Source organism: Musca autumnalis, unplaced genomic scaffold (assembly GCF_047663935.1).
Source record: "Musca autumnalis isolate F117 unplaced genomic scaffold, ASM4766393v1 scaffold_2, whole genome shotgun sequence".
Classification (NCBI taxonomy): domain Eukaryota; kingdom Metazoa; phylum Arthropoda; class Insecta; order Diptera; family Muscidae; genus Musca; species Musca autumnalis.
Window position 1 is genome coordinate 123,427,909 of NW_027411755.1, and position 27,546 is coordinate 123,455,454.

The following is a 27,546-nucleotide window of genomic DNA, read 5'->3' on the forward strand; positions in this document are numbered from 1 at the left end:
TGTTAATTTGTGTCAAAAAACTGTAATTCATATGGAAACAGTATAGAAAAACACACATTTTTACCCATGTAATTTCAATAAGTTGAAAAAAGTGTTAAACGGACGGAACGGGACGGGTACAAAAGTATATATGGGCAGGAAGAGGAGACTTTTGGGCATCTTTCTGTGAAAACAGAACTTTGTTCCATGTTGTTCCACAAAAGTTCTAGTCCACTAAATTTGGAATTTCATAAAATTTAGTACCCGAGGAAAAATAAAATAGATCATGTTGTGTAAATGCTACTGTAATTTACTAAAACAATTTTTAAAGGCCACTATCCTACCTACCTTATAAAAAAACAATGAACACAATAACTTTTATAGTTTAGAGAAATAGCTTCGTCTTTCTCCAGAAATTTGCAAAAATGACGTATTTCCCAAAAATGGGGAAAATGCTCGTCTTTAGGGCACGCCACGCCCACACCTTCCAATATTTGGGCCTAATTTTTTGGTTTCCTTAGTTTCAATATGTTTACTATCGAATCCCATATAGAAATTAAATATCTTTGACAAAACAAAATTTTGATTTTTGGCCAGGAAAATCGATTCCTGAACCATTGTGCGTCTTATCGCTTTTATATTATGTCTGTTCGATAACATCGCAAGTAAAAATAACTTGCAAACAATTTTTCTCTCAACTCACTTATATGTTTTCTTGGTGTTGCAGTCACTCATTACCCTTATATAATATAATTCCTATAAAAACTATTTTTGTTATATAAAAAGTACTTCTGTTCTTATACTACGAAATTTAAATTATATTAAGCTCTTTTAAATTACATGAAGATCCACCCGATAACAAATAAAATATTCAGTTTAATTACAAGTCGTATCATCAGGATAAATAAATCAAAATTGAAAATATATTTTTCATAAGACCGAACATTATTGTGGGAAATATATATTTTAATTTGTTATTAAGCTATTAATATAATTTATTTGTTAAATTTTCTAATATGTATATAAATTTCTGTACATATCCCTTTTAATTCAAAACTCCTGTAAAAAGATTTTGTGCTTTTTGGAACTTAAAGTTTCATTTTATTTACATCTTTTTAAATTTATATTAAAACGACATTTACAACTATAGTTAAATCAGTATTGTTAAAAATAGTGTATATTAAAATTAAAAAAAACACGCATCGATTGGTTTAATTATAACAAAACATGGGATTTACCACACAATAACTAAACAGGAATTTGTGGTATTTTACATTTCCGAGAGAAAGAGAGAACAAAAAAGTTGATAAATTATACAGAAGATGTAAAAAACGCAAATATGGTTAATCATATGAATAGGCACTGCATTAACCAAAACACAATAAACATTGTTTGCTTTTTATACATTAGATATTTAAAAAAGAAAATACAAAGAGTTATTATATTAAATACTTAAAAAAATAAACTATATTAAAAAAATTATTAAATTAATATAAAATTTATTATTAAATATTAATGTCTATGTCGTTATGTCGTAGCTGTCATTTGTTTATTTTAATAGAAAAAAAACAATGTACTTAATACAATAATGGCAACAATACATACGTACATACATAGATAAAACAATATTTGTGATGTTGTAATAAGAGTAGAATAATAAAGTCGGCATTTTGGCATTACAACTAATTAGGTCTTATTTGATATGCCATTCACATATAATTAAATGGACCATTTATTGTGTATGTGTTTTTTGTTATCTATATTTAGTTTCCTGTTAAGGCACTTCAGCAATAGTCTGCATTAAAGCTATTCAAGATTATTTATTTATATAATTAAATTATGTAGAAAAAATCTCAGTTGTATGGAAAGTTGAATTTTCAATTTAAATGATGCGATTTTAACAAGAAATAAGCAGCACATCATCCTAACTACATTTGGAAGACAATATAATATTATATATGTATGTGTATGTTTATGCATTTCTATATTTCGTATGTATATGTATGTGTGCATAAGGCTAATTGCATTCAATAGTATTAACAAGTAAAAAATCTTTAAAGACGAATGTTATATTTAATCAGCTTCTTTTAAAATACATATATTAATATATCTAATTAATAATGAAGCAGCAGTCTTTTTGACGCCATTAAAAAATTAAATAATTTTCTGTTTAATTTCTAATACTTTTATTAAGGAAAGACTACACAAACGCATTAATGGACGTATGTTTGTAAAACAGATATATTTACTGTTATGGTATTTTTTTAATAAAGAAGAAATCGGCGAATATGATCATATGAGACTATATAAACATATTTTCCCACAACATACCCGAAGCGCCAAGGGAGACTTCTCTCATATCAATGGGACTTAGTTTTTATCGCCTAGTCCGAAGCACGAGTCCCACGATACCACTTGTAGAGAAGTTTTTCATGGTTGAAATACTCAGTTAATGCAGCTATTTTGTTAATGTGGCTGAAATCTTCAACATATCGAAGATCCTATGTTATATCGAAACGTGGTCCTGTACCGACCATTCTGTGCGGTAATGTATATTTATGGATACCACGATGACTTATAACCAATTTTTTTTGTTTTTCGGAGGATAATGTCGATAAACCCTTCTAAATACCGATATTCGGACGGTACTGTTATATGGGGGCTATAATAAAATATGTGTCTATACCTACAAATTTTTGAGGGAATGTTTTGTTGCCGCAAAGAAGACAAAATACCAAATCCCCGCTATTTCGATGGGATAAAGAGGCTGAATGATGTAACGTTCTATGGGGGCCATATCAAAAAAGAAAACCTGAGTCTCAATCAGGCTATTCATCGATAAATTGGCCTCGGACTCAATGGGAAACGCTATACCCTTCAAACCATCGAAACCCCAGAAGTACCATCCACTGACTGTAGCCGATAAAACTAGTCCTCCAAGGCAGGACGCTTTTGAGAAAGGAACGTTGACCAATAATTTGGGCCAGCATGTTCCCACCTGTTCAACTATGGCTCCAAATCGATTGGTTAAAGAAAAGAGTACATTGCCAGGGAACCCTCGTCCATGTCGACGAAAGAGTGTAAAGGTAAGGTCACATTAGACAAATATTTGCTCCAGCAAGTGAGTGTAAATAATACATTAAAATTTAGGCTCACTTCATCTAAGTAAGCGCATACTGCCGGTCGCTGGAGCAAATATTTGCCTAATGTGACCTAACCTTAAGTTAATCAGAATTAGTCTTAAGGTAGGTCGAAACAGAAATATTAACCTTAAAAGGTTCTCTCTCATCCCGATGTTCGATGAGACAAGTGTAGGAAAGATATCGCTGATAAGGTAGCTTAACAAACTAACCAGAGCCACAAGGTATCTTTCGGAGCTCTTCTCACGGGTAGCAGTGTTCAAAAGTAATCGATAGAACTGATCCTGATGAGAAGATCAGGGACAATTATTGACGATCGTCTGCGAAGGGAAATGGAGAATCTTCCAACGAGGATTCAAGGTTATCTGCAGTAACAACAAGGAATTCGGAGAATCCGAATATACTGAGGAACTCTGTAGGCAGAATCTCACACAACGATAGCCCCCTAAAGTATGCATAAGAAAATATAGTGTTTGCCGCTGGATTAGTGCATGGATAGTCACCATAATATCTATTGCAGACTTTAGGAAGCTGTCGTTGTGTGAGTGGATGTTTTTTCAAATACAGTGGAATTGCTTTAATTCGTAATTCACGATAGTTCGCAAAAAGTGCCGGTCTCTTCAGTATATTTTTTGTTGCATACTTGCACACTCACGTGACAAACTAGTCAACGAATAAGTATATTCTCAAAGATTTTCATCACAGTTGTTTTTTCTAGTCCACAATTTTGATGATGGCATTTTTGAAGATTGGACTGCAATTGAGTTGTATGTGTGTGGAGCAACGGGCATCCAGACTGCAAAATGGATGCGTTTACCATTACAACAGGGTGCAAACAAGCAAGAGATAATTTTGAGAAACATTAATTATGAACGATATGTGAATTTATTTGAGAAGCTAGAATTAAATTATTATTGCTTCATAATGTGGGTATTCCTCGAATTTTTTGCATTTGTTTTATACTCAGATTTTTGGGAAAATCTTGTTTAAATTTTCCATTAAAATTATTATATAATGCAAGCATTTCGAATTTTTTAATATTTTTGCTGTTGATACTTTACATAGGTCCATAATTGACTTTGAAATTTAAATTTTCCAAGGTGTTCCAAGACATGTCTGATTTTGGTATTCCCGCAAAGTTCATTCGGCTTTATAAGATGACATTAACTGATACTCGGTATTCAGTTGAAATAGGATAGAACCTCTCCGAAGAGTTTATTACCAATGGAGGTTTCAGACAAGGAGACGTCCTTTCGTGTGATCTTTTGAACATCCTGCTGGAAAAGGTCATACGAGACGCGAAGGTCAAAAGAAGTGGACGACATTGACATCATGGGTCGATCGGTAGAGACAGTTAGTGACACCTTTGCAAAAGTCGAAAGGGAATCTGCTAAAATCGGTCTGGCAGTAAACAACGATAAAACCATGTTAATGGTGTCGACGCGTAATACGTCCACAGATCTCGCACCATCTGTGAAAGTTGGTACCTACAATTTTAAGGTAGTAAAGTTCTTCGTCTGCCTCGGCACCGCCATAAACACAACACACAACATCAGTTGTGAAATACGGAGAAGAATAGTGTTGGCCAATAGATGCTACTTTGGGCTGAGTAAGCAGTTTAGGAATAAAGCCACATCTCGTCAAACAAAAGTAACATTTTACCCGTGTTAATGTATGGTTCCAAAGCATGGATGCTTGCGCAAGCAGATAAAGCAGTGCTTGGTGTGTTCAAAAGAAAATTCTTCGAAAGATCTGCGGGCCAATCTGCGTTGACGGCGAATATCGACGTCGTATGAACAACGAACTGTATCAACTATACAACGACATCAATATAGTTGAAAGAATCGAGATACAACGATTGCGATCGCTGGGCCATGTCATAAGAATGAGTGATGATGAACCCGCTAGAAAGGCGTATAATTACGGGCTGCATGGAGGTTCACACAGTTCTGGAAGGCCAAAGCTTCGTTGGAGCGAACAAGTGAAACGAGACATCAGAAAGCTACATATCCCAGTTTGGGAAAATACAGCAGCAAACAGAGAGGATTGGAGATCTTTTCTTAGTTCCGCTTATGGAACAAATGTTCTAAAAAAATCCGGCTAAGTAAGTACGTAAGACATTTCCTGAGTATATCACACAGTTCTGGAAGGCCAAAGCTTCGTTGGAGCGAACAAGTGAAACGAGACATCAGAAAGCTACATATCCCAGTTTGGGAAAATACAGCAGCAAACAGAGAGGATTGGAGATCTTTTCTTAGTTCCGCTTATGGAACAAATGTTCTAAAAAAATCCGGCTAAGTAAGTACGTAAGACATTTCCTGAGTATATCAGACATGCAAAACTTCTCACAAGTGTTGTCGTAAGACACTTAGTTCGGGTTCGGCAAAAAAAGGTCCCATATCATATGGGTGCACTAGGGTGGTTTTAAAAATCGATGTCGGATTTTTTATGAGGCACTCTCCTAAAGTGTTCAGTTTTGTTAGATATTAAGATTGCCAAAGTTTGAGTACAATCGGAATATGTTAACACGTGCCACAGGGGCCTCAAAATTTCCATGGGCCCTATATATAGCCAATAGTAAAATCTGAACCGATTTTCAAAATTTTTTCTAGGATTACTTGTTTGTAGAGCGATCTCATGAAAATTGGCCTTTGGCTCCATACAAATTACTATAGAAACTTTGAGGCCACAGTGGCACGTGTTAACATATTCCGATTGTACTCAAACTTTGGCAATCTTAAAATCTAACAAAATTAAACACTTTAGGTGTGTGCCGCATAAAAAAATCCGACATCGATTTTTTCCCTTCGAGTTAAAACCAGTCTAGGTTGCACGCATTGCTTTGAAAGAAGTCGCCCATGTCCCTCCAGGGATGTTTATATAATTAAGCAAGAATGTCATGCTGCTTACACACAGAGAAGAGATATTGTTGGAACAATCATATTCTAAGAACAAAATAGTGTATTTTAAAAATCCGAAAATATATATTATTGTTTCAACCATATATTTTTTATTAGGAAACATGATGACACAAAATATATTGTTGGGCCAATAATACAGATTTTAAGAATTTTAAAATACACTATTTTGTTCTTAGAATATGATTATTCCAACAATATTTTTTCTCTGCGTGTATGTCCCGAGTCCTTAACTTTAATGTAATATATGAAAACAAGCATGTTTGTCATATTTTGTTGCCGTATATAAACATTTAGCTTTGTGTTATTATATGCTTATAATTTTAGTCTTTAGGATATATTTGTAATAATTTAATTTAAATAGTTTCCTTTTTTTAAATGTTAATGTACAGGTGATGTAATCTATCACATGACCAATTCCGCCTGCTATAGCGTTTTTTTAGTTTTCTATCTAACCGATGCCGAAAACAGAATCAACGTTTTGAGTAAAATTTTGCGTTGGGCGTTGAAAAAAATAACAGCAGCACGATGCCAACACCAAAGTCCAGCGTAGATCTGTGGACCGGCATATGTATATTTCAAATGAAATTAAAATTTCGGCGTCGACAACCAACAGTGTAAAAACGGCCAACGTGATGCAAAACTTTACTCAAACGTTGTTTCTTATTTTTAATAATATTTTCAACAATTCATAATTCATTTTGTGTAGTCTTTCCTTATGGGAAAAAAACTCAAAAACTAAATTCAAAATTTAATTATCTACAACTTTGTTATAGTTTTCGTTTTATCGTTCGGTTTTTTTTCTTTTCTTTATATTTCAGTTTCTGTGGGAATTTTTATACCGGTCGTCGCTGTTTTTGGCAATGGTGCAGCCATTGCCACTCTTGTTGGTGTGGGTGTTCTGGGGCGTGGTTCAGGTGTTTTTACAATATGTGTGCGATTTGCCAACAGACGGGCTTGTTTTTCGAGAATTTCTCTTTGATCCTTGGGTATCCAACGGGAAAATCTCGATTCTGGAATGCCTAATTGATTGCCTTTGGTCAATAGTTCACTTTGTTCGTGGACATTATCGCTGTCATTCGATTTTCGAGAGTTGCGACCACCAGCTGAAGCCATCACCGTACGTAAAGGCATTGTGGTGGGATTATAGACACTGCTTTCACGATCTGTTGCATATTCAAAGGAGTCATCTTCATTGTCGGCACGACGTCTTTGTACATCGGAATTATCGTGATCGTTGTTGTTGCTGTTATTGTGACCATTTGCTAGTGTGGCACCATTGTTGGGTATTATGGTAACTCCATTAGGGGTTTCGAGTAAGGCCACATTTTGACCATGTTGCTGCTGTCCTTGACCGTTGCCACTACTCACATTTGGAAGTGTATTGAATTGTTGTAGTATGATCGGTAACGGTTGTGTTTGTGTATTGTATGTATTGTAGTAGGTAGGTTATGGAATATTGTCATCATCATCATAGTCATCATCATCAAACAACATCATTATCATAATAGTAATCGTAATGACATCACATCAATGTAGACAGATTTCACAGAGCATTATGGAAAAAGAGAGATAGAAAATAAACTTAGCTTAGCTAAGATCCATGTTTAGGACACACAAGGACTTCAGAAGTCCTTTTTTGATGGACAGAAAAATGATTTAGTTTTTGTTTGACTTGAACAGTGTGATAGTGATGTTATCCACCACACAACTTGTTCGAGTGTGTGTGGTGGGATTGAAAGGAGATTTAATGATTAGGCGATTTTAAGTTGAAGGGGTTGATTGATTGTTTTGAGCTTTTGGTGACAAGTGAGACCTTAAGATTGCGTTTTGTTGAGTTTAGAATGTAAGCTGGGAAAGTTGTTGTTGTTTTTTTTTTTTTTTTTTGAACAAGGCATGAGGTGAATTGTAGTAGGGATTTCATTGTAAGAAGATTTCTTAGAGAATAGACATAAGGGAGATGTTGTTTTTTGTTTTAACTAAATCTAAACTAGACTATTACAAGGCACATACAAAGTAGACAAACATGTTGTTTAATGGATACTATTTTCTAGAGTTAAACTAGACTTTGAAAACTTTTGTTTTCCATCACTTGGCAGTTTGTGGTTATAACAATTCTGGAGTTTCATTTTATTTTTAGCACATTCGATTAATGAGAGCTGATGATGAAGATTTTGTGGATGCATTCATCTGCCTTAGATGATAATGACTTTGTGGTTGTGTGTATGTGTATGCGAACACTATTTTTGTACGTTTATTCGTGTGTCTTAGACATATGCATATGAAAGATATGATGGCTATTAGTGATTGATGTTAAAAACTAAAATCAACATTTACATGCCTTTAACCATTTAAACAATTCAAAAATAAATTTGCTACCAAACAAATGAAAACATGCTTTCTATAAATGTTCAACAAATTGAAATGTAATAAAATGTTTATGTATGTAAAGAATTACCAGTTAATGTTGTTTGTTAATTGTTATCAATTTTCATTAAATTGCTATTAAAATCTTTCACCAATCATGTTATGAGTGTTAATAAGAATGTGGTCTTGGACTGTGACTTAACTAAAGCAAATGCAAAATTTTAATAATACTTACGTTTCATTTGTTGCCATTTTTACAGATTTTCCTGAAAAACAAAGCAAATCAAAATTAATGAATGAATTGAATTTAAATTAAGTAGAAGTATAAAAATATTCTGAACCAAAATGGAACATACAAATACCTAAAATCAGGCGGTAAAATTTTGTTGTGGAGACACTTTTAACCTGTTCAGAAAATGTAGGTTAAACTTTAAAATGCCAAAAATCTACATTTAGAGAATTTTAGGTGCGGGTTTTTTGAACCCCCTAATGTGAAATTGTAGCTAATTTGTTCAGCAAATGCATATAAAAACTTTGAATTACTTAAAATAGAGCGGTACATGGGTCAATACAAGGCATATCTCCCTGCGCCACTTATTTTTTTAGAGGAGTAGAATATGTTAACGAATGAATAACTCTTTATTTTAAACAGTGTTAAATATCAAAGAGATTCCGTGGTTTTCTACATAATGAGAAAGAAAGGAATTGCAGCCATTCCAGTGTAAATCCTGCAAAATACGTTCAATCATGACGTACCGTCCTATGGCATATGCATATACAAAAACATGGACATATATTAATTTTTTCTGCATGGGCGTTTTCTATCTATTGAGAATTCGAAATATTAAGAAACAACTACTTATGCAGAAAGTGTTTACATTTTCTTTCAAAATAACTCACGTAAGACGGTATCGTTATACGGTGTACCTACCAAAACATGGTCCTATATTTGCAATTTTACGAATAAAACTTTGCCTAAAATCGGGCGATACTCGTTCCAAATTTCGGTTAGGTGATGTGGCTAAAAGTATCAAAATACCGAAAATCGGGACGGCAATATGAAAACGTGCGGCGGTACTGACAAATTTTTGGGGCAAAGAATACTAAATTCAGTCAATTCGGTGGGATAATAAGTCTAAAACATTCGATATATCATAATTAATAGTAATTATGAAGACGTTTGCACGTGGTCAGGTACCGGTTATCCGGATTTTGGCAGTCTTCGATTTATCAAATTGTACTGATTACCGAGTAGTGGCGTTAAACACATAATTTTGTGTTTAAATGATAAATTAATTTAATACAATTAGTCGTCCATTATCCGCAATTTTCGGGACCGGAGGATTACGGATTATCAGACATGCGTTCTTGCAAATATTTATAAAAAGAGCAATTATGAATTTATTGTAAAGTTGAACAGATTGAAACTGTTCTAAAATAATTAATTTGTGAATTGTTTTTGTCCAATGAAATGTGGTTGAATGAATTATAATCGCGGATCAATAAGATTTTCACATTTAATCCGAGTAAAATTAACAAATAAGTCTGCGTTTTCCTGTCCCGGATAATGAAGGTTTACAGATAATCGATTCTCGGATAATCGATGTTCGATTGTATATATTCAATAAAAACATTTGGTTTAATATAAATGAATTCAAATATACATTAAATGCATAAATGATGAAAAGTTTTAATTTTGAAAAATATACCATATGTAAAGATCTTGACTATTTTAAGTCGGAGGACAAGCTTCAATGCACCTATCTTTAGTGACATCATCTAATTCTGTTATCTATTTGTTGAATAAGTGTGGCGTAATTTGTAGAAAAATGTAAAACACACTTACTGCCCGAGTTCGATTTCTTGGTAAGGAAACTCACATTTGTGAGTGACCAATTTCCCCCTGAACGTAATGCAACTTATCTACAAGTGGAGTCGTAAGACTCGTAGTTCGGAATTTTCTATAAAAAGGAGGTCCCATATCATTGAGCTAATATGAGTCGGGTTGCATTCATTGATATTAGAGAAATATCTCTTGTCGTTTCGGGGATAGCATTATTGTGAAATGTTTTATTATTTTCTTTTAGAAAAGCCTTGAAATATTTACCAAACAAAATTTGGAAACACTTTTCTAGGCTTGAGTCAGGCATTTCGTCAGCTGGAATAGTTAATTTGCAAATTTTCAAGTGTAGGTAGATCGGGCTTTCTTCACAAACTAAACCAATCTGTGGCTAATTAGAACTCTGAAAAAAGTTATTTGGCCTTTTAAGTCAATTGCAATCAAATCATATTCAGCACTTAACATTATTTAACGTTTGTCAAGACCACTCTTCGTGCGATGCTTCAAAAAATATGAATAATTTTTGCTCACAAAGAATTAATCTACATATACATATATATAAAATTTAAATTTGTTTGTACGTTTGTTTGTTTGTTTGTGCCTTATCTTTAGAACTATTACAGATACAATCAAATTATGTATGTGTGACGGAATTTGATGTAGAAATAAATTTACCAAATTATATTCAAATCGGTTCAGATTTGGATATAGCTCCCACATATATATATTTTCGGTCGATTTCCTTCTTTTATGTACCACACATGCTATTTATGTCCAATTTCAATGAAATTTGGAATGTCTGACGGAATTTGTTCTAGAAATAAATGTGTCAAATTATATCGAGATTGGTTCAGATTTGGATATAGCTCCCATATACATATATTTTCGGCCGATTTCCTTATTTTCTGCACCAAACACGCTATATATGTCCAATTTCGCTGAAATTTAGAATGTGTGATAGATATTGATCTAGAAATATATGTGCCAATTTATATCGAAATCAATTCAGATTGGGATGTAGCTCCCATATATATTTTCGGCCGATTTTCCGCATTTGATGCACCAAAAGCGCTATATATGTCCAAATTCGCTGAAATTTGGAATGTGATACAGAACTTGGTCTAGAAATATATGTGCCAAATTATATCGAAATCGGTTCAGATTTGGATATAGCTTCCATATATATTTTCGGCCGATTTTCCGCCTTTGATGCACCAAACACGCTATATATGTCCAATTTCGCTGAAATTTGGAATGTGTAACGGAATTTGGTCCAGACATAAATGTGCCGAATTATATCGAAATCGGTTTAGATTTGGATATAGCTCCAATATATATTTTCGGCCGATTTTCCACATTTGATGCACCAAACACGCTATATATGTCCAATTTCGCTGAAATTTGGAGGGTCTGACGGAATATGTTCTAGAAATAAATGTGCTAAATTATATCGATATCGGTTCAGATTTGAATATAGCTCCCATATATATTTTCGGCCGATTTCCTATATTTTATGCACCAAGCACGCTATATATGTCCAATTTCGCTGAAATTTGGAATGTGTTACATAACTTGGTCTAGAAATAAATGCGCCAAATTACATCGAAATCGGTTCAGATTTGGATATTGCTCCTATATATATTTTCGGCCGATTTTCTGTATATGATGCATCAAACACGCTATATGTTTCCAATGTCGCTGAAATTTTGAATGTCTGACGGAATTTGTTCTAGAAATAAATGTGCCAAATTATATCGAGACCGGTTCAGATTTGGATATAGCTCCCATATACATATATTTTCGGCCGACTTCCTTATTTTATGTACCAAACACGCTATATATGTCCAATTTCGCTGAAATTTGGAATGTGTAACGGAATGTGGTCCAGACATAAATGTGCCGAATTATATCGAAATCGGTTTAGATTTGGATATAGCTCCAATATATATTTTCGGCCGATTTTCCACATTTGATGCACCAAACACGCTATATATGTCCAATTTCGCTGAAATTTGGAGGGTCTGACGGAATATGTTCTAGAAATAAATGTGCTAAATTATATCGATATCGGTTCAGATTTGAATAAAGCTCCCATATATATTTTCGGCCGATTTCCTATATTTTATGCACCAAGCACGCTATATATGTCCAATTTCGCTGAAATTTGGAATGTGTTACATAATAATACATACATAGAAATAAATGCGCCAAATTATATCGAAATCGGTTCAGATTTGGATATTGCTCCTATATATATTTTCGACCGATTTTTTGTATATGATGCATCAAACACGCTATATGTTTCCAATGTCGCTGAAATTTGGTATGTCTAACGGAATTTATTCCAAAAATAAATGTGCCAAATTATATCGAGACCGGTTCAGATATGGACACACTATATACATATGTCCAATTTCACTGAAATTTGGAAAGCGTGACGGAATTCGTTCTAGAAATAAATGGGACAAATTATATCGAAATCGGTTCAGATTTGAATATAGCTCCCATATATATTTTCGGCTGATTTTCTGTATTTTATGCACAAAAACGCTATGTATGTTCAATTTCAATGAAATTTGGAATGTGAGGCGGGATTTGGTCCAAAAATAAATTTGGCAAATTATATCGAGATCGGTTCATATAGGAATATAGCTCCGATATATATTTTCGGTCGATTTCATGGTTTTGTTACGTATGTTCAATTTCAATGAAATTTTGAAGACTTAGCAGTCAGTTGAAGTCATCATTATTTACACAAGTACTTATAGTTGGGAAGGAATTGACCAAGGCTACAGCTATTAAGTATCATATCTTTGAGAGACTTCTTAAGATTTATGTTTTATTATGATATATCTAAATCAATAGGAATACTTATAGGCGGAAACGCTTTCGGAGGAGTGTTACCTCCTGAAACATACAAAAATACCATAGTAGCTCCATAACAACCCTGAATAGGTATATAACGCCTTCATATCTCCCATAGACGAACGCAGCGGGGGGGGGCCCGGGCCCCCTGTGCCCCCCCCCCCCCCCCCGAAATGGTTTGGTCGAACAAAATTTGTTAAGCTACTGTAAAAAATTATTACATATTTTTTCTTTCTCATAAACATTTTTTAATGATTGGAAATTTAAAATAAAATGAAAACTTATACGAAAACTTATATTTTTCAGAAGTTTCTGTTTAGAAAATGAGCATCATTAATAAGTTTTTTTAAGAAAAATTTTCAATTTTTTTGTTTGAACCTATACTCTTTTTGAGAGAAACTTCTAATGGTTTCTGAATTACTTCTTCATGTCATATCAATCCACTATTATATACGACTTCCGTAATGAATATACTCCATGTTTGTTATGTCATTTTCGAGCTATATAGAGGTCTCGAGGCATCACACTCAATGGAAGTGCATGAAAAAATTTATATTGGACAAAATTTATTAAGGGTTTTCCGTGGACAATATCTTATGAGCCAATTAAAAATTTGTCTCAGAGGCTTGACCAAAACTTTGTTATGCAATTTTTGAAAAATTCTTTGCCAGAAAGTAGTGGAAGAATTACGTAAAATGAATTTGTTTACGTCAACAGCAGCTAAAATCTGCTATATTTAGCAAATCCACTTGTATGTTTTCCCGATCATCAACTAATTCTGCACGGCGCGCCTTAACTAATTTTAAATGGAAGGTGCTTACACCTGGGAAGTTTTTACAGATTCTGAAACTACAATGCTCATAGATGAGAAATATCAAGAAAACAAAAAAAAAATCGCCTTAGGGATTTTCAAATAAATCGCGATTTAAGTTCGCGATGCAGTCAGTGCATTGTCTCAATTTGAAATTCTATATCTCAAAAACGGTAAAACCTACGAAAATGCAATAAAGGCCAATCTAGTGGAGAATTTTCACAGCTACAACATTTTCTTTACATTTACATAGGATTAGCGGTTTCCAAGCAAAATTGTGAAAACCTAAAAAAAACCCTAAAAATGTGAACCTAAAAAGCGATTTATTTGAAAATCCCTCCGGCGATATTTTTTGTTTCCTGATATTTCTCATCTATGAGCATTGTAGTTTCAGAATCTGCAAAAACTTCCAAGGTGTAAGCAACTTCCATTTAAATTTGGTTAAGGCACACCGTGTCTGTCCAACATTTTTAAGGTAGTCATGGGCAAACAACTTCTACCGAGGATTTTATGAAAGTACAGACCCAAACGACAAAAACACTATTTGGGTATTGTTCTGTCTGATCTAGCTAAGATTTTATGTTCTCATCTTAAAATGGCTAAATATTGAATCGGGGCTATATCTCGGAAACCAATTCGAAATTTGTTTTGGCCTTTTTAGCAAACTTATAGATAAGGGAACAAAGAAAATAGAAAATACAAAAAATCGACTCGCATTAGCGCTAAGATGTATGCAATATCTAAAAGTACCACAGATTTGATATAGTTTGCACCATATCTCCCAAACTTTCAAATCTGTAGTAATAGTACCTTAGAAAAAAAAAGAATTTTCGCTTGAATGTGTCTCTATCACGGTGTATCTTGAATATTTTTCCACGATCATGTAATAAATATATCAATAATTCACCACGAATTGCCAAATATGAGAAAAATCTATTCGTGTCAACGGTGTTTGATATACATGATGTAAAAAGAGTGACATAAAATACTGCTGAAACAACATGAAGGAAGCATTTTACATCTTCAGAATGTTGCAAGGAATTGTTATGCGCACTTTTTGGAAGATTTTCTGTAAATGTAATATGGTTTAACTCACAATGGTTTAGCAGCTACTGACTAGAATTTCAGAAATTATGTAAAATTTTCTATATTTAGTCGATTTTTTGTATGACATAAAAGTTCTGCTGCCTGAGGGCGGGCTACAATATTGCTAAAGACAAGATAAAACAGGATAAGATCAATTTCCAAAATTGACTTTGTCGCTACATTTCTACAGATATTTCTCCGCAAAATTTTAACACTTCCGCACTTTGATCTAAATTAATTTTTTTTAGCAAAACGTATGCATGTATTCCGAACTTCTAAATCGTTAAGATAAATATCCCAAAAGTTTCGATATTTTTATTAGCAAATTTCCACCAGATAGGCCATAACATTCTAAAAGCTCCTGAATACATATTTGTTGGGGAAAATATTTGGGATTGTGTATTCACACAGGCTGAGAGCACATATCTTTTGGCCAATTTTTTCAGAAATCAAAATTAACGATTTTTTTGTTCGTTTCCAACCGATTACAAGTTATGATTAATATAAAACTCTTTTGTACAAGAGTGATCCTTCTTGATTAATTTGCTTAATATTAGCGAATAATTATGTGGGGTTCCTTAAGGATCGATTGTTATTTGTCAAAAATATATAACATTTTAAACAATACATTTAATTTAAGAAATATTTAAATTCAAGTTCCAATGAGTTGCAAGAAATGAGTCCAGCAAAGTGTTTAAAGTCATCGAGTCCAAAAAAGTCAACTCGTAAAAAGAAAAAAATAATGCTTCTTCTATAACAGATAGAACAACAATCATGGAATTTTTTCCACTTAAAGTGTTTTGTCACGATTTAGCTAAGAGTTTGCCGAATGATTTGACATAGCCCAAACATGAGTTTTGTAGTCTCAAACAGTACTGCGAGAAGGATTCGGAGTCTATGAGTCGTAGTCGGTATCGTTCGATTTTAAATTTCTGAAGTTTTTAATTGTCTTGTACAGACCCTATCACTTCTAGTAAAAAAAAAACATTGTTCCACAACATCCCATACGGGACAAGGGAGACTTCTCTCATATCAATGAGTGCACCCCGATTCATATTTAGCTCAATGATATGGGACCTACTGTTTATCGCCGAGTCCGAACGGCGTGTCCTAAGACACCACTTATAGAGAAGTTTTTCAAGACTGAAATACTCAGGAAATGTCGCCAACATTACTGAGGGGTATTTTGCCACCGTTGAAAAATGTTTTGTGTTGCCTGGCCGGGGAATCGAACCACCGACCTTCTGCGTGCAAGGCGGGCGTGCATACCATTGCACCACGGTGGCACCTATCACTTCTAGTAAAGAAGTAAATTTGGCGTTTTTTTGACAAAAAATAATATTTTATTCTTAGATTATTGACACAATATATATAGAAGTCCAAGCTGCACTTGCGGATTCGAGTTATTCTTCTTTTTCGAGGAATACCTTTAACCCGATTCGGATCGGATTAAAAGAATACCCAAAATCTAATATAAGATCTTCGAAATGCTGATAATCTTGCGATATCAAAAAAAATTGCAATCCTCTGCGGTTGTAAAATTAAAAACTCTGATGTGGTTTTTTTAAATTCTATATATCCGAGAACTTACTCGTATGTATATTTTATGCTCTGTACAAAAATAAAATTGTACCCTAAATACTATGAATTTATGTACTTTGTGTCAATATATCGTATAAAATCATCTTACAAACACTTTAAAATAGATTTACGTAACGCTAAATAACATTTCAAATTTTCATGATTTTGGTCAAGTTGGGCCCCCCCCCGAAATTAAATCCTGCGTACGTCCCTGATATCTCCTATATTTATTCGTTAAAATATTAAAAACGTTTATATAATTATGCATACCATTATATTTTATCGTAGTCGGGGCAAAGCGCACCGGGTTCAGCTAGTTTTACATATAATTTATTTTATTTTTTTATAAAAGAACAAACAGTATTATCAATGCAAACAATAAAATATATAACAGTAATAATACAATTCGGAAGAAAACGAATGACCGTCCGGATTATTGAGGTAAAAAAAATTGCCATGTATCCGGATTACAGAGTCTACAATGTATATATTTTTAGTGTCCGGATTACTGCGCTGTCCGGATTAACGAGTGTCCAGATTATCGAGACTATACTATACTGCATGTATATACTACTAAAATTTTCATTAGATTCTGTTACCTTATTCACCACAAAATATCACAATTATCCTAAATAATTGAAAACATGCATTCCGGTATCTTTATACCCTCAGCATTTATGCTAACGAGGGTATATACACTTTCATACGGGCAAAATGTGCCTCATCGAAATAATGGTTTTAGACCCCAAGTATGTTTGGACGAAATGTGTTTTAGACAATTTGGAGTCGATTGAGCCGTCTGTCTGTCTGGCTGGCTGGAGCGCACGATAACTCTCGAACGGATCAACCGATTCGGTCCAAATTTTGGTTTTCGCAATATCTTGTCCAAACTTAGTTTAAGTTCGAAGATGAGCTATATCGGTCCACTCCTTCCGGTACCTCCCCCACAAAAGTTCCAAAATGTTCGGAAATTTTGTGGGCATGATAACTCATGAAGGGAGTAACCGATTTCGTCCATACTTTGCACATCGTGAAATTTCTACCAGACTTAGATGAGGTTCCAATATGGACTTAATCAGCCCACTTCTTCGGGTACCACCCACACAAAATTTCGGATAAGTTCAGTTTAGAACCTGCTCTCGAATCGCTTTGATTTGCAACGACTTGTATTCACTTCCCCCATACGACGGTACAAGTTTCATCAGGGGCAAGCGCATACTTCCTGAGAAAATGACCGGAAAGTCGCAAAAAGCCCTTATGACACCTTGTGTAGTGGTTGGAGCGCAAGATAACTCTCGAACGGATCTGTCGATTCGGTCCAAAATTTGGCCTTCGTAATATTTTATCAAAACATAGTGTAAATTCGAAAATGGGCTATATCGGTCCACTCCTTCAGGTACCTCCCACACAAAAGTTCAAAAATATTCGGAAAAATTGTGCGCACGATAACTCTTGAAGGGAGTGACCGATGTAATCCATACTTTGCACTTTGCACATCCTAATATATCTACCAGATATAGATCAGGTTCGAATATGGACTATATTTGTCTACTCCTTATGATACCTCTCACACAAAATTTCGGATAAGTGCACTTTAAGACCTGCTCTTGAATTACTTTGATTTTTGTTGAAGCGATTTGCATTCGCTGCCTCCATTACGACGGTAAAAGTTTTTTTCAGGGGCAAGTCCATATTTCTTGGGAAAACAGCCCGAAACCTGTAAAAACCCCTATGTCACTATATGTGGCGGTCCGAGAGCACGATAACTCTCGAACTGTTCAACCGATTGGGTCCAACATTTGGTCTTCGTCATATTATATCCAAACTTAGTTTCATGGGCAATACCGGTCCACAACTTTCGGTACTTCTCCCCAATGTTTAAAAAATATCACTAAAATGCTAGGACGATATCACTTGAATGGGGCAACCAATTTGGTCCAAACTTTGGATCTCGTAATATTTAAGGGTACCTGCCCAACAAAAGTTCAACATTTGTGTATTAGTGCAGTTAATTCCTAATCCACATTTTTGTCGGCAAGTTCAAATGCCCAAAAAGGGGCACAAAATTCTGAAGAGACCTTAAATACATTCGGTATGTCCGGAGCTGAAAGTTTCGCTTCACATTGGCTGAGGGTATATACGAGGGCGGTTCGGAAACTTCTTAGCCTATCAAAGAGAATAGTTAGTTTTTCAAAAATATTTTTATTTTTCAATATAATCTCCTGAAACTTCAATACACTTAGTCCAACGCTTTTCTAGCAATTCTATCCCTTGATTAAAATAGTTTTCCTCAAGGTCTTAAAAATAGTGGTTTACAACTGTAATTGCATCTTCATTTGAGGTAAAACGCTTGGCAGCAAGGAATTTTTTTAGATTTGGGAACAAGTAAAAGTCACTGGGAGCTAAATCAGGAGAATAAGGTGGGTTGTCAAGCAACTCGTACTTTAATTGGTTGATTTTAGCCATTGTTAAAACACTCTTGTGCGCTGGTGCGTCGTCTTGATGAAAAATTATTTTTTTGTGTTGTAAGCCAGGACGTTTTTCTCGAATTTGTACATTTAATTGATCCAAAAGGTTGCAATAGTACTCTGAATTTATTGTTTTACCCTTTTGCAGATAGTCAATCAATAAAATACCTTTGAAGTCCCAAAAACCGTTGCCATAACCGTACCAGCCGATTGAATTGTTTTTGCCTTCTTTGGGGCACTTCCTCCAGCTTCAGTCCATTGTTTGGATTGTTCTTTTGTCTCTGGAGTATAGTGGTGGATCCATGTCTCATCAACAGTTATGAAACGACGCTTAAAATCCATTTTATTTCGCTTAAAACGATCCAAACAAGCTTGAGAAATGTTCATTCTTATGCGTTTTTGATCGACTGTTAACAAATGCGGCACTCATCTTGCAGAAAGCTTTTTCATCTGCAGTTCTTCATGCAAAATTAAATGGACTCGATCATTTGAGATGCCCATGATATTAGCAATTTCACGCACTTTTATTCGTCGATCATTTAATACCATATCATGCACTTTGTCTACAATTTCTGTTGTTGTTGCTGTTTTTGGATATCCACTACGTGGTTCATCTTCAATGCTTGTACGACCATGTTTAAATTAAGCAACTCAATTTTTTACTGTTGCATATGAAGGAGCACTTTCACCTAACACATTCACCATATCATTATGAATTTCTCGTCCCGATAAACCTTTTTTATGTAAATATTTAATGACAGCACCCATTTCTAATTTTTCCATTGTAAAAAAATTGCGGATGCGTCTTTTTTGAACACCTGTTTCTATATTAAGGAGTTGCCAGATCGAAACAAAATTTAACATGTGTTCATAACAGAGATGGAAGTTTCCAAAATACTTAACTTTTTTCTGTTTATACCGCGCTTTTTGTGCTAGGCTAAGAAGTTTCCGAACTGCCCTCGTATCTGTCGGCAAAGCCGACAGACACTTTTTTTACTTGTTTTAAAAAAAGTTTCCGAAATTTTTCATGTGAAATCCTTGTAGCTCCTTTTTTGTTGATCCTTTTGAATTCATGTTTTTCATTGGAAATGTAAGAAAATTTCATGAAGCTACCTCGAACCTCAGGTCCATAGCTTTAACGTAATTACTGTTATTATTCGGTAATTTAGCGACCAATAAAAGTAGTCGTAAAGTTCTACCGATATCAACCAAAACTGCCAAAACTTCTTTATATATGTCCACTTTTGACCACCGAATTGCTTGTAATTTGGGATTTCGTGTTTCCATAGGTAAGAAAACATTTTCACAAAAATCTGTCTACATAGGTCCAAGTTTTGGTATAGCCCCATATAGTGGTACCACCCGATTTCAACTATTTTGAATATGTTATCAACGTTTTCGGCCCAAATTGGTTTTAATTTGGCATTTAGGGTTTCCAGTGATCGAAAAATTTCTGCTCCAAAAATTGTGGACATAGGTCCCCATATTATAGTACCGCATGATTTCAGCTATTTTGAAGTTTGCAACTATATTTTCAGATCGAATTAGCTGTTATTTGGCATTTAGGATTCTAGTGGTCAAAAAACTGATTTACCAAAAATTATGAACATAGGTCCGTGTTTTGAAATAGCCCCCATATAATAATCTCGTCAAAATTTGGGGTGGGGGTATCAATGGACACCCCTGGCTACGTCGGGGGTACGGCATGATTTCAGGTATTTTGACGTTTGTAGCTATATTTTCAGACCGAATTAGCTATAATTTGGCATTAAGGGGACATAGGTCCTCATCTTAGAATAGCCTACATATAAAGTATTTTGTAAGTTTTAGCTACATTTTCAGACCGAATTAGCTGTAATTTGGCGTTTGGGTTTAATTGTGCACTGTTCTACTAAAAATTTTGGACATACATACACTGGTGTGTAAAATAATAGAGTCACAGTAGTCACAAAAAAAGAGAGATTTTGCGTTTTAATAATAAAATAGTATCCCATAAAAAATCATTCAACATTTGAGCAATTTGGGTTTCGATGTTGTATTTGGCAGAGAAGTGAATAGAGCCGACCTATGTGAACAAGAATATTTCTTAAGAAAATTTTAATTTGACCATTATATTCTTAGAAGAAAATTTAGTTAGCCTTCCTAGCGTTACTTCGGAAGGGGCTGAAACCCCATGCGGGCCCAGAAATAAAGATAAGACCATTTAAGGACCTGTACCGTAAATATCGTAACAATATTTGTAATTGTAAATGGAATAGGCTAATTTACTAGCAAAAATAGAAAAACACAAAAACCTGATCGAAAAATGTATTTATTATTTTAGCTTAAAATGGTGGGTCATGTAAGGAAAATCATATTTTTGTCCTCCTTTGCTCAAAAAACTGAAGCAAAACTTGGTTGATATTAACTCTAATTAGACGCACGTGTTGTTTAAATATAGTCTAAAAGAAGAAAAATATTGGAAGAAAAATCACCCGGACTTTGAAGTAAAGTCAGGATACATTTATGCATGTCCCCTGAGGAAGATTTGATTTGGTATATGGATACTTTTACTGTTATAAGTGACCCAAACGAACGAAAGTACTTTCGTTGTCCATGGACCCCAACACGATATAATTTTTGGATCAGAACGCTTGAATATTTTTTCTGGTCAGCTTATGTAGCACCCTGTCTCAAGGCCAAAACAGCCTGAAGGAGCGTTCCAATGCTTTTGCGATGTACTAGAGAGTTCTTAATTATTGTCTTGGCTACAATTTTATCTTAGTGTTGGATCGAAAATCTCAATGTTTTATACCCAAATATCAAAAAAAAAAAAAAACGTGGATAAAAAACTTCAAGTCAAAATCGGGAGGCTCGAGTTTCACCGTAGACATATGCTCTAGTAGACTTTTTTGCTCAGTACTTCCAGGCGAGTCGCGTGCCCATTAAGGTTTTTTGCTTCCATACAAATCGCCCCGGCCTAATAAATATACAATTAACGAGATAAGAAGCCTCACAATGCAGAGAAAAAGTTTAACACATCAAATGTATTCACATTTATGTCAATCCATTTACGTTGTGGTAACAACTAACTAAACGTATTTTCTCTTTACCTAGACAGCCTTTGCATAAAAATTTGTTTTTGTTTAACAACAACAAACAAAACGATAGTCGTACCATCGATAGTTTACCAGCTCTACACATACTCCGATATACTATACCATATATTTCTAAATCTTTAGAGAACTATGTATGTTCTTACTATTGTAATGTTTAGTTTTCTGTTCTTTCAGTATTTCTACAATTTAGCGTTACTAAAAGTCGTTTGCTTTAGAGCTTTTTGTCGGGTTAACCCTCTATATGAAGATATAAAATAGAAATGACATGCAAACGTACTACAACTCTCTATTTATTCGAAAGTTGTTTACACAATCAACCTTCACTCATAAGTAGTTTTTAAGGCATACTTATTTGTGAACGCATCATTATCATTTCTCATTTGATTGATGTCCGCTAAAGACATTTTCAAGATTTCGTTTTAAACTTTAAGCAAATTACAAATTACTAGCAAATTTTCCCTTATCGACATAAATTTGTGTTATAAATAGATGTGTGTTAAACAAAGATGCAATTCTAACTTAGATGGATGAGCGTGATTGTTGTTAATCTTAAGAAGCTTATAGAAGAACAAAATTAAAACATATTTTTTATTGATTTTTATTATAATTCTTTATTTCTCAAAGATTAAAAATACAATGTTTATAATAATAAGCTTAGTTTTTTTTCCTATTTCTTTTCTCATTTGTATTTCTATACCTATACAAATATGGAAAGAAAATATATATTCATACAAATACCTATATATATGTGTACGTTGGTATAATTTGTCATGATTTAGGTAAAAAAGATTACAAAAGTTTTATATTTTCTTCGTTTTTTTTTTCATTTTGTAAAAAAACTTAGTACATACATATTTATATTAAATATTTTATAGTTAAGTACAATTTTTTTCTTATTCGTATGTGTTTCACAAAAAAATGTCTGTATAAAAAAATTAATTGCTTAGTTTTTCTTGTTGTTTTATACAATAATAATAACGAAACATGAGAAACAGGACGGTTAAATAATGTATGGATTGTTGGTGTTTTTTACAAACATATTTATATAAATTAAAAAATTTGAGTTGGTTTGTTTAAATTGAGATTCTCGTTTGTATATTCGAGTAAAAGTTGAAAAAAAAAATAATTCGAGAAAATTGACTGACTTATACAAATACTTGGCTTATAATTATGTAAAAGAAAAAAAATATTGTGAAAATTGTATTATATATACTACACTTAAGCATAGTATTTATTTAATTTATGTATATACTTTATTAAATAATTTTTAATTTATTATTAATTTTCATACGGCATTCACAGTAAAAAATTAATAATAATAATAATGATAATATATAAAAAATATAAAATAAAAACAAAACATATTCGAGTGTGTGTTTTTATACATTCAATAATAGTACATACAGAAAGAAACAATCTCGATTACAATTACAAAGAAGTCATCATTAATAAAATTTGCTAATTCAAAGCTGAAAATCTTTGGAAAAAATGGTATGCCAAAAACAAAAATTTTAATTTTTCAGATTACTTTCAAAACATTTAAAAACAATAGTTTTTACTTTACGCGGCCGATAGGAAGGCATCTGTGTATAGGTCACAAAAAATATTACGCCAATATTCTGACCCGGTTGTTTGAAATATCTTCAAACTGTCAAAATTTTTGTTCCACTTTTTGTAATTTTGTAAATTGAGGATGATCTGCATCAGATAATATACAGACCACGGCTTTGTGAGTGCAGACAAAGACTAAAGAGATCTATAAAATTTGACAGCTTGGAGGAAATCAGTTGGTGTTACCGTAAGGATGATCTACAGATCACGGCCTTGTAAACTCAGACAAAGACTAATTCAGGCCGGAATTTTCTCAACAGTTCTCTTCGAAAGAAATCTATAAAGTAGAGGTCACTCGTGGTTTGATGTTGCTTTTTTGGGCGTTTTAACGACTGTTTTAATCAAATAAAATCTGGAATCTATTGAATCAACAATATTTAATTAATGATGCCTATATTTTGTCATTGTAATAGATGTTTTTCTGTGTGTAACAGTTATGATCATGGAAGGGGCAGGCGCAGGAAGGACTGAATGGATGGTTTGATTTTTAAGTATTGTAAAATCTTGTTGTACAATGTGGAAATTGTTATTTTTTAAATAAAAATTTATATAAAAGGTCATGGATATTTTGGAAAAGGTTCTGAGTAGAAGTTTCCACATTTTTCTCAGGCCTGCAAGTTTCTTTTTCTAAAAATCGTTAATTTTATTTAAAACTAAATTGTAAATTTGTGCTCGTTTCAAAATGTGCCTTTGCTTAGAAACAAATTTGGAAGATTTTTGAAAAAAAATATAGGTAATAAAATTAAATCCTTCAAGGATTTTAAAACTGATAATGCCGAAATGTTTAAATTTAAAACACATAAATAATAGCGGAAGAAATAAATTTGTTTTTTTTCACAATTTCTTAAAGTCGTTGTTTTTTCTATGTTATAATGCCTCGTTTAAGGAATTTTGTGTGTGGCTGTGTTTTTGTTTTGTGTCCTATTTTGTGATCTGTTGCTTAAACCGAAGTATTGGTTTTATTTTCTGCAGGATTGGCATGTCCATTGCCATTGGTGGCCGTCGCCGATTTTGAGCTATTGTTCTTCAAATCAGCCTTCTTTTGGGAATCCAATTTATCGGTAACTGGTGGTGTGGGTTCTTCCGAAGTCTGATGTGTGGTATCGATGTGCTCCTCGCCATTGTTAAATTCACGACCATCGAAATCTTCATTGAGATGAGGATTGATTTGGGCTTCAGAATCGGGACCAATATCAGTGTTTAGGGTGGCTCCTGGAACAACAACATGCGAAAAAAAGAAAAAAGAACAAGAACTAACATTTAGCTTCCGTATTTCTCGAATTGTTAACAAAAAACATATTTCAAAGCACAAAGCAAAGAAAAAGAAAATTTAAAAATTAAGCTTAGAATATTCTAAAAGAAAATAGCAATGAAAAATGAAACTTAAAAGCAAAAGAGAGAGAGAGAGAGAGAAAAAGCACAATAGCCTGTGACTTTTAAGCTACAAATTCTTCTACAAGAATATCAAATAAACTAAAAATAAATAAAAATCCAAAAGCAAAACCAAAGCCTGAAACCATATATAATTTGTTTTTCTAAAATTTCAAATTTTGTTTTGTTAGTAGTATTCCAATTTTTTTTTCATTTACACCAAAAACCAATTAAAAGGAATTTAAAATTTATGCCATTAATTGCCAATTTAAATATCTAACTTTAAAGACTAATTTGTTTGTTTTGCGACCACAACTCTGTCATGTTAGCTCTTGTTTTTTTATTCTTTCTTGATTTGTTGTTGCCATTGGAGCAGTTTTTCTCATTTCAATTTTTATCATAATATTTTGTTTAGAAACTATTATTAAATATTTAAAACTTTTTTAATGGTTGGTGCATCATGCTTTAAATGACTTAAAATTTAAATGAATTTTTAGGATTAGTGCAAAGAGGTTATTTTTTTATGTATATGCAAATAATGTATGAAATTTAAAATTTATGAAAGTAAATCGTAATATATTTTTTAATAAAATTGATTTTTTGCAGCTTAGCTTTATTTGTAGTAATGGATGAAAAACATCATTGGAACATGATACTAGCTATGAACTAACGTTACATTTGCACAGAGATTGCTTTGGGGCATGATGAACTAGTTAATGATGTATGGTCGGTCATTGATATCGGTGAACTCAAACGGCATAGACGCATAAGTGACTGGGTTTTTTGCTCCGCTTCATTTCTGATAAAATAATAAATACAAAACGATAACTTAAGGTGAGAACACAATGAGAAATTCATGCTTATCCAAGCCTGAATTTGTGTAAAGGAATAAAGAAATCTGAAATCGCATTTGAATTAGGTAGTACCTGGTCTTTATTCATTTACTTGAAATTGAGCGTGAAGCAAGCAACAAAAGTCATTGTGTTTCTACCTTTAGTTCGAAATTGGCTCGGTCTTCTTTATTCTGTTATCAGAAATGAAGCGGAGCAAAAAGAATGCTTAGCATTGCTATTTTTTCAACTAAGTAGTTTTGATTGATTTTCTTCGACATAGAGGCGATTGGAAACTAGTCACAAAACCCATTTTTTGTACCAATATTCCTTCCCTATTCTATTTATATTACCGTGTATATTAAAAACTGTGAAAATTCAAGGCTTAGCTTCTTCGCTTCAGTGACTCACTCACCCAGTTATAAAAGCGAAATTATGCCATTCAGCTTGACTGATTTTCTTCGACACAGGCGAATTGAAACACCCCAATTTTTTGCATCAATATTTCTAATTTCAAGCATTTCTGTTCGGTGACGGAGTAGTTTCGTTGGACTTTATTGGTTTACGTATACCTGTAACGACTTGCGGTGGTTTTTTTGATTTGCGGTGCATTCCAAAGACCAGCGACGACCACAGAAATACAACCAAAGCGAAGACATGAGTGAAAAAAACGTATGAGTGAAAAAAGCAACAACCACATCAGGAGGAGGCATTGTGACTCACAAGAGAGCCCATGTGCTCTAAGTGAGCGTAAATTTGTTATCGCTCACAGCCTGTGTAGATGCTAACACGTTGTGAACAACAACAAATTTACGCTCATTGAGAGCACAAGAGAGACCCAAAAATGTTCTCTGCCTCACTCTGAACCACATTATGTTTTTGTTTGTTTTCATTAATTTACTCTGTACGTGAGAGAGAGAAGCAAATGCAAAAACAACTCAGTGGGCGCCCTCACTATACGATCTAAGCCAGGTATCGGCACTAACACAAACGCATTCTTTGCGGTCTCACGCATACAACTCTCTCTCGCTCTCTCCACAAACAGCGTGTGCGTTAATGCATTGCTAAAATTAAAAATCATTGAAACAAGCGACAGCAGAACTTGCTTCTTTGACTTCTGGATGAAGACTGAATGGTGGTTGTTCTGCTGTTATTCTCATCAAGGGCACGTGTGCCCCTTTTTGCCGGATGATGATCTAAGCAAAGAAGCTCGTCCCAGCCGTCTGTCTAGGGCAGCGTTAAATCGCATTAACTGCCTTAATTCAAATTAATTCGTGCATTATCCACATTCTTAATGCACAAAATCAAAGGAAATTTAAACTGTATTTAGGTATTTCAATATGGCAATGCTGTAAAAGAGAGCCCATATTCATGTAGGAGAGAGAGCATATTCATGCTCTGAGACACAATTTGCATTGAAAATCAATTGTCTTTTGTCAAATTTCCATGTTTAAGAAAATAAAAAAGGAAAACAAATCAGAAATTTTCGCGTTTCTTTCAAATAAGTAGTGGTCTTTCTCGAATAGAATAGCAGCTAATCGTTTTTCAAGCCTTCTAACAAATCTCCTTTTTAAAATTTTT

General features: G+C 33.6%; 1 protein-coding gene across 3 annotated transcripts in view; it reads right to left on the reverse strand.

Annotated features, from left to right (window-relative positions):
• Fas3 (fasciclin 3) overlaps window positions 1-27,546 on the reverse strand; it is a 465,878-nt gene that overhangs the window by 37,862 nt on the left and 400,470 nt on the right. The window contains exons 5-6 of one of the 3 annotated variants that reach the window (XM_073969168.1): window positions 8,640-8,670; window positions 6,716-7,400 (exon numbers count right to left, since the gene is read on the reverse strand). In XM_073969168.1, the coding sequence (XP_073825269.1) occupies window positions 6,848-7,400; window positions 8,640-8,670 (584 nt within the window). In that variant the 3' untranslated portion in view covers window positions 6,716-6,847. Of the gene's footprint in view, window positions 1-6,715; window positions 7,401-8,639; window positions 8,671-24,076; window positions 24,977-27,546 lie in introns of those variants that run through there. The other 2 variants (XM_073969170.1, XM_073969171.1) reach the window with 2 other exon arrangements.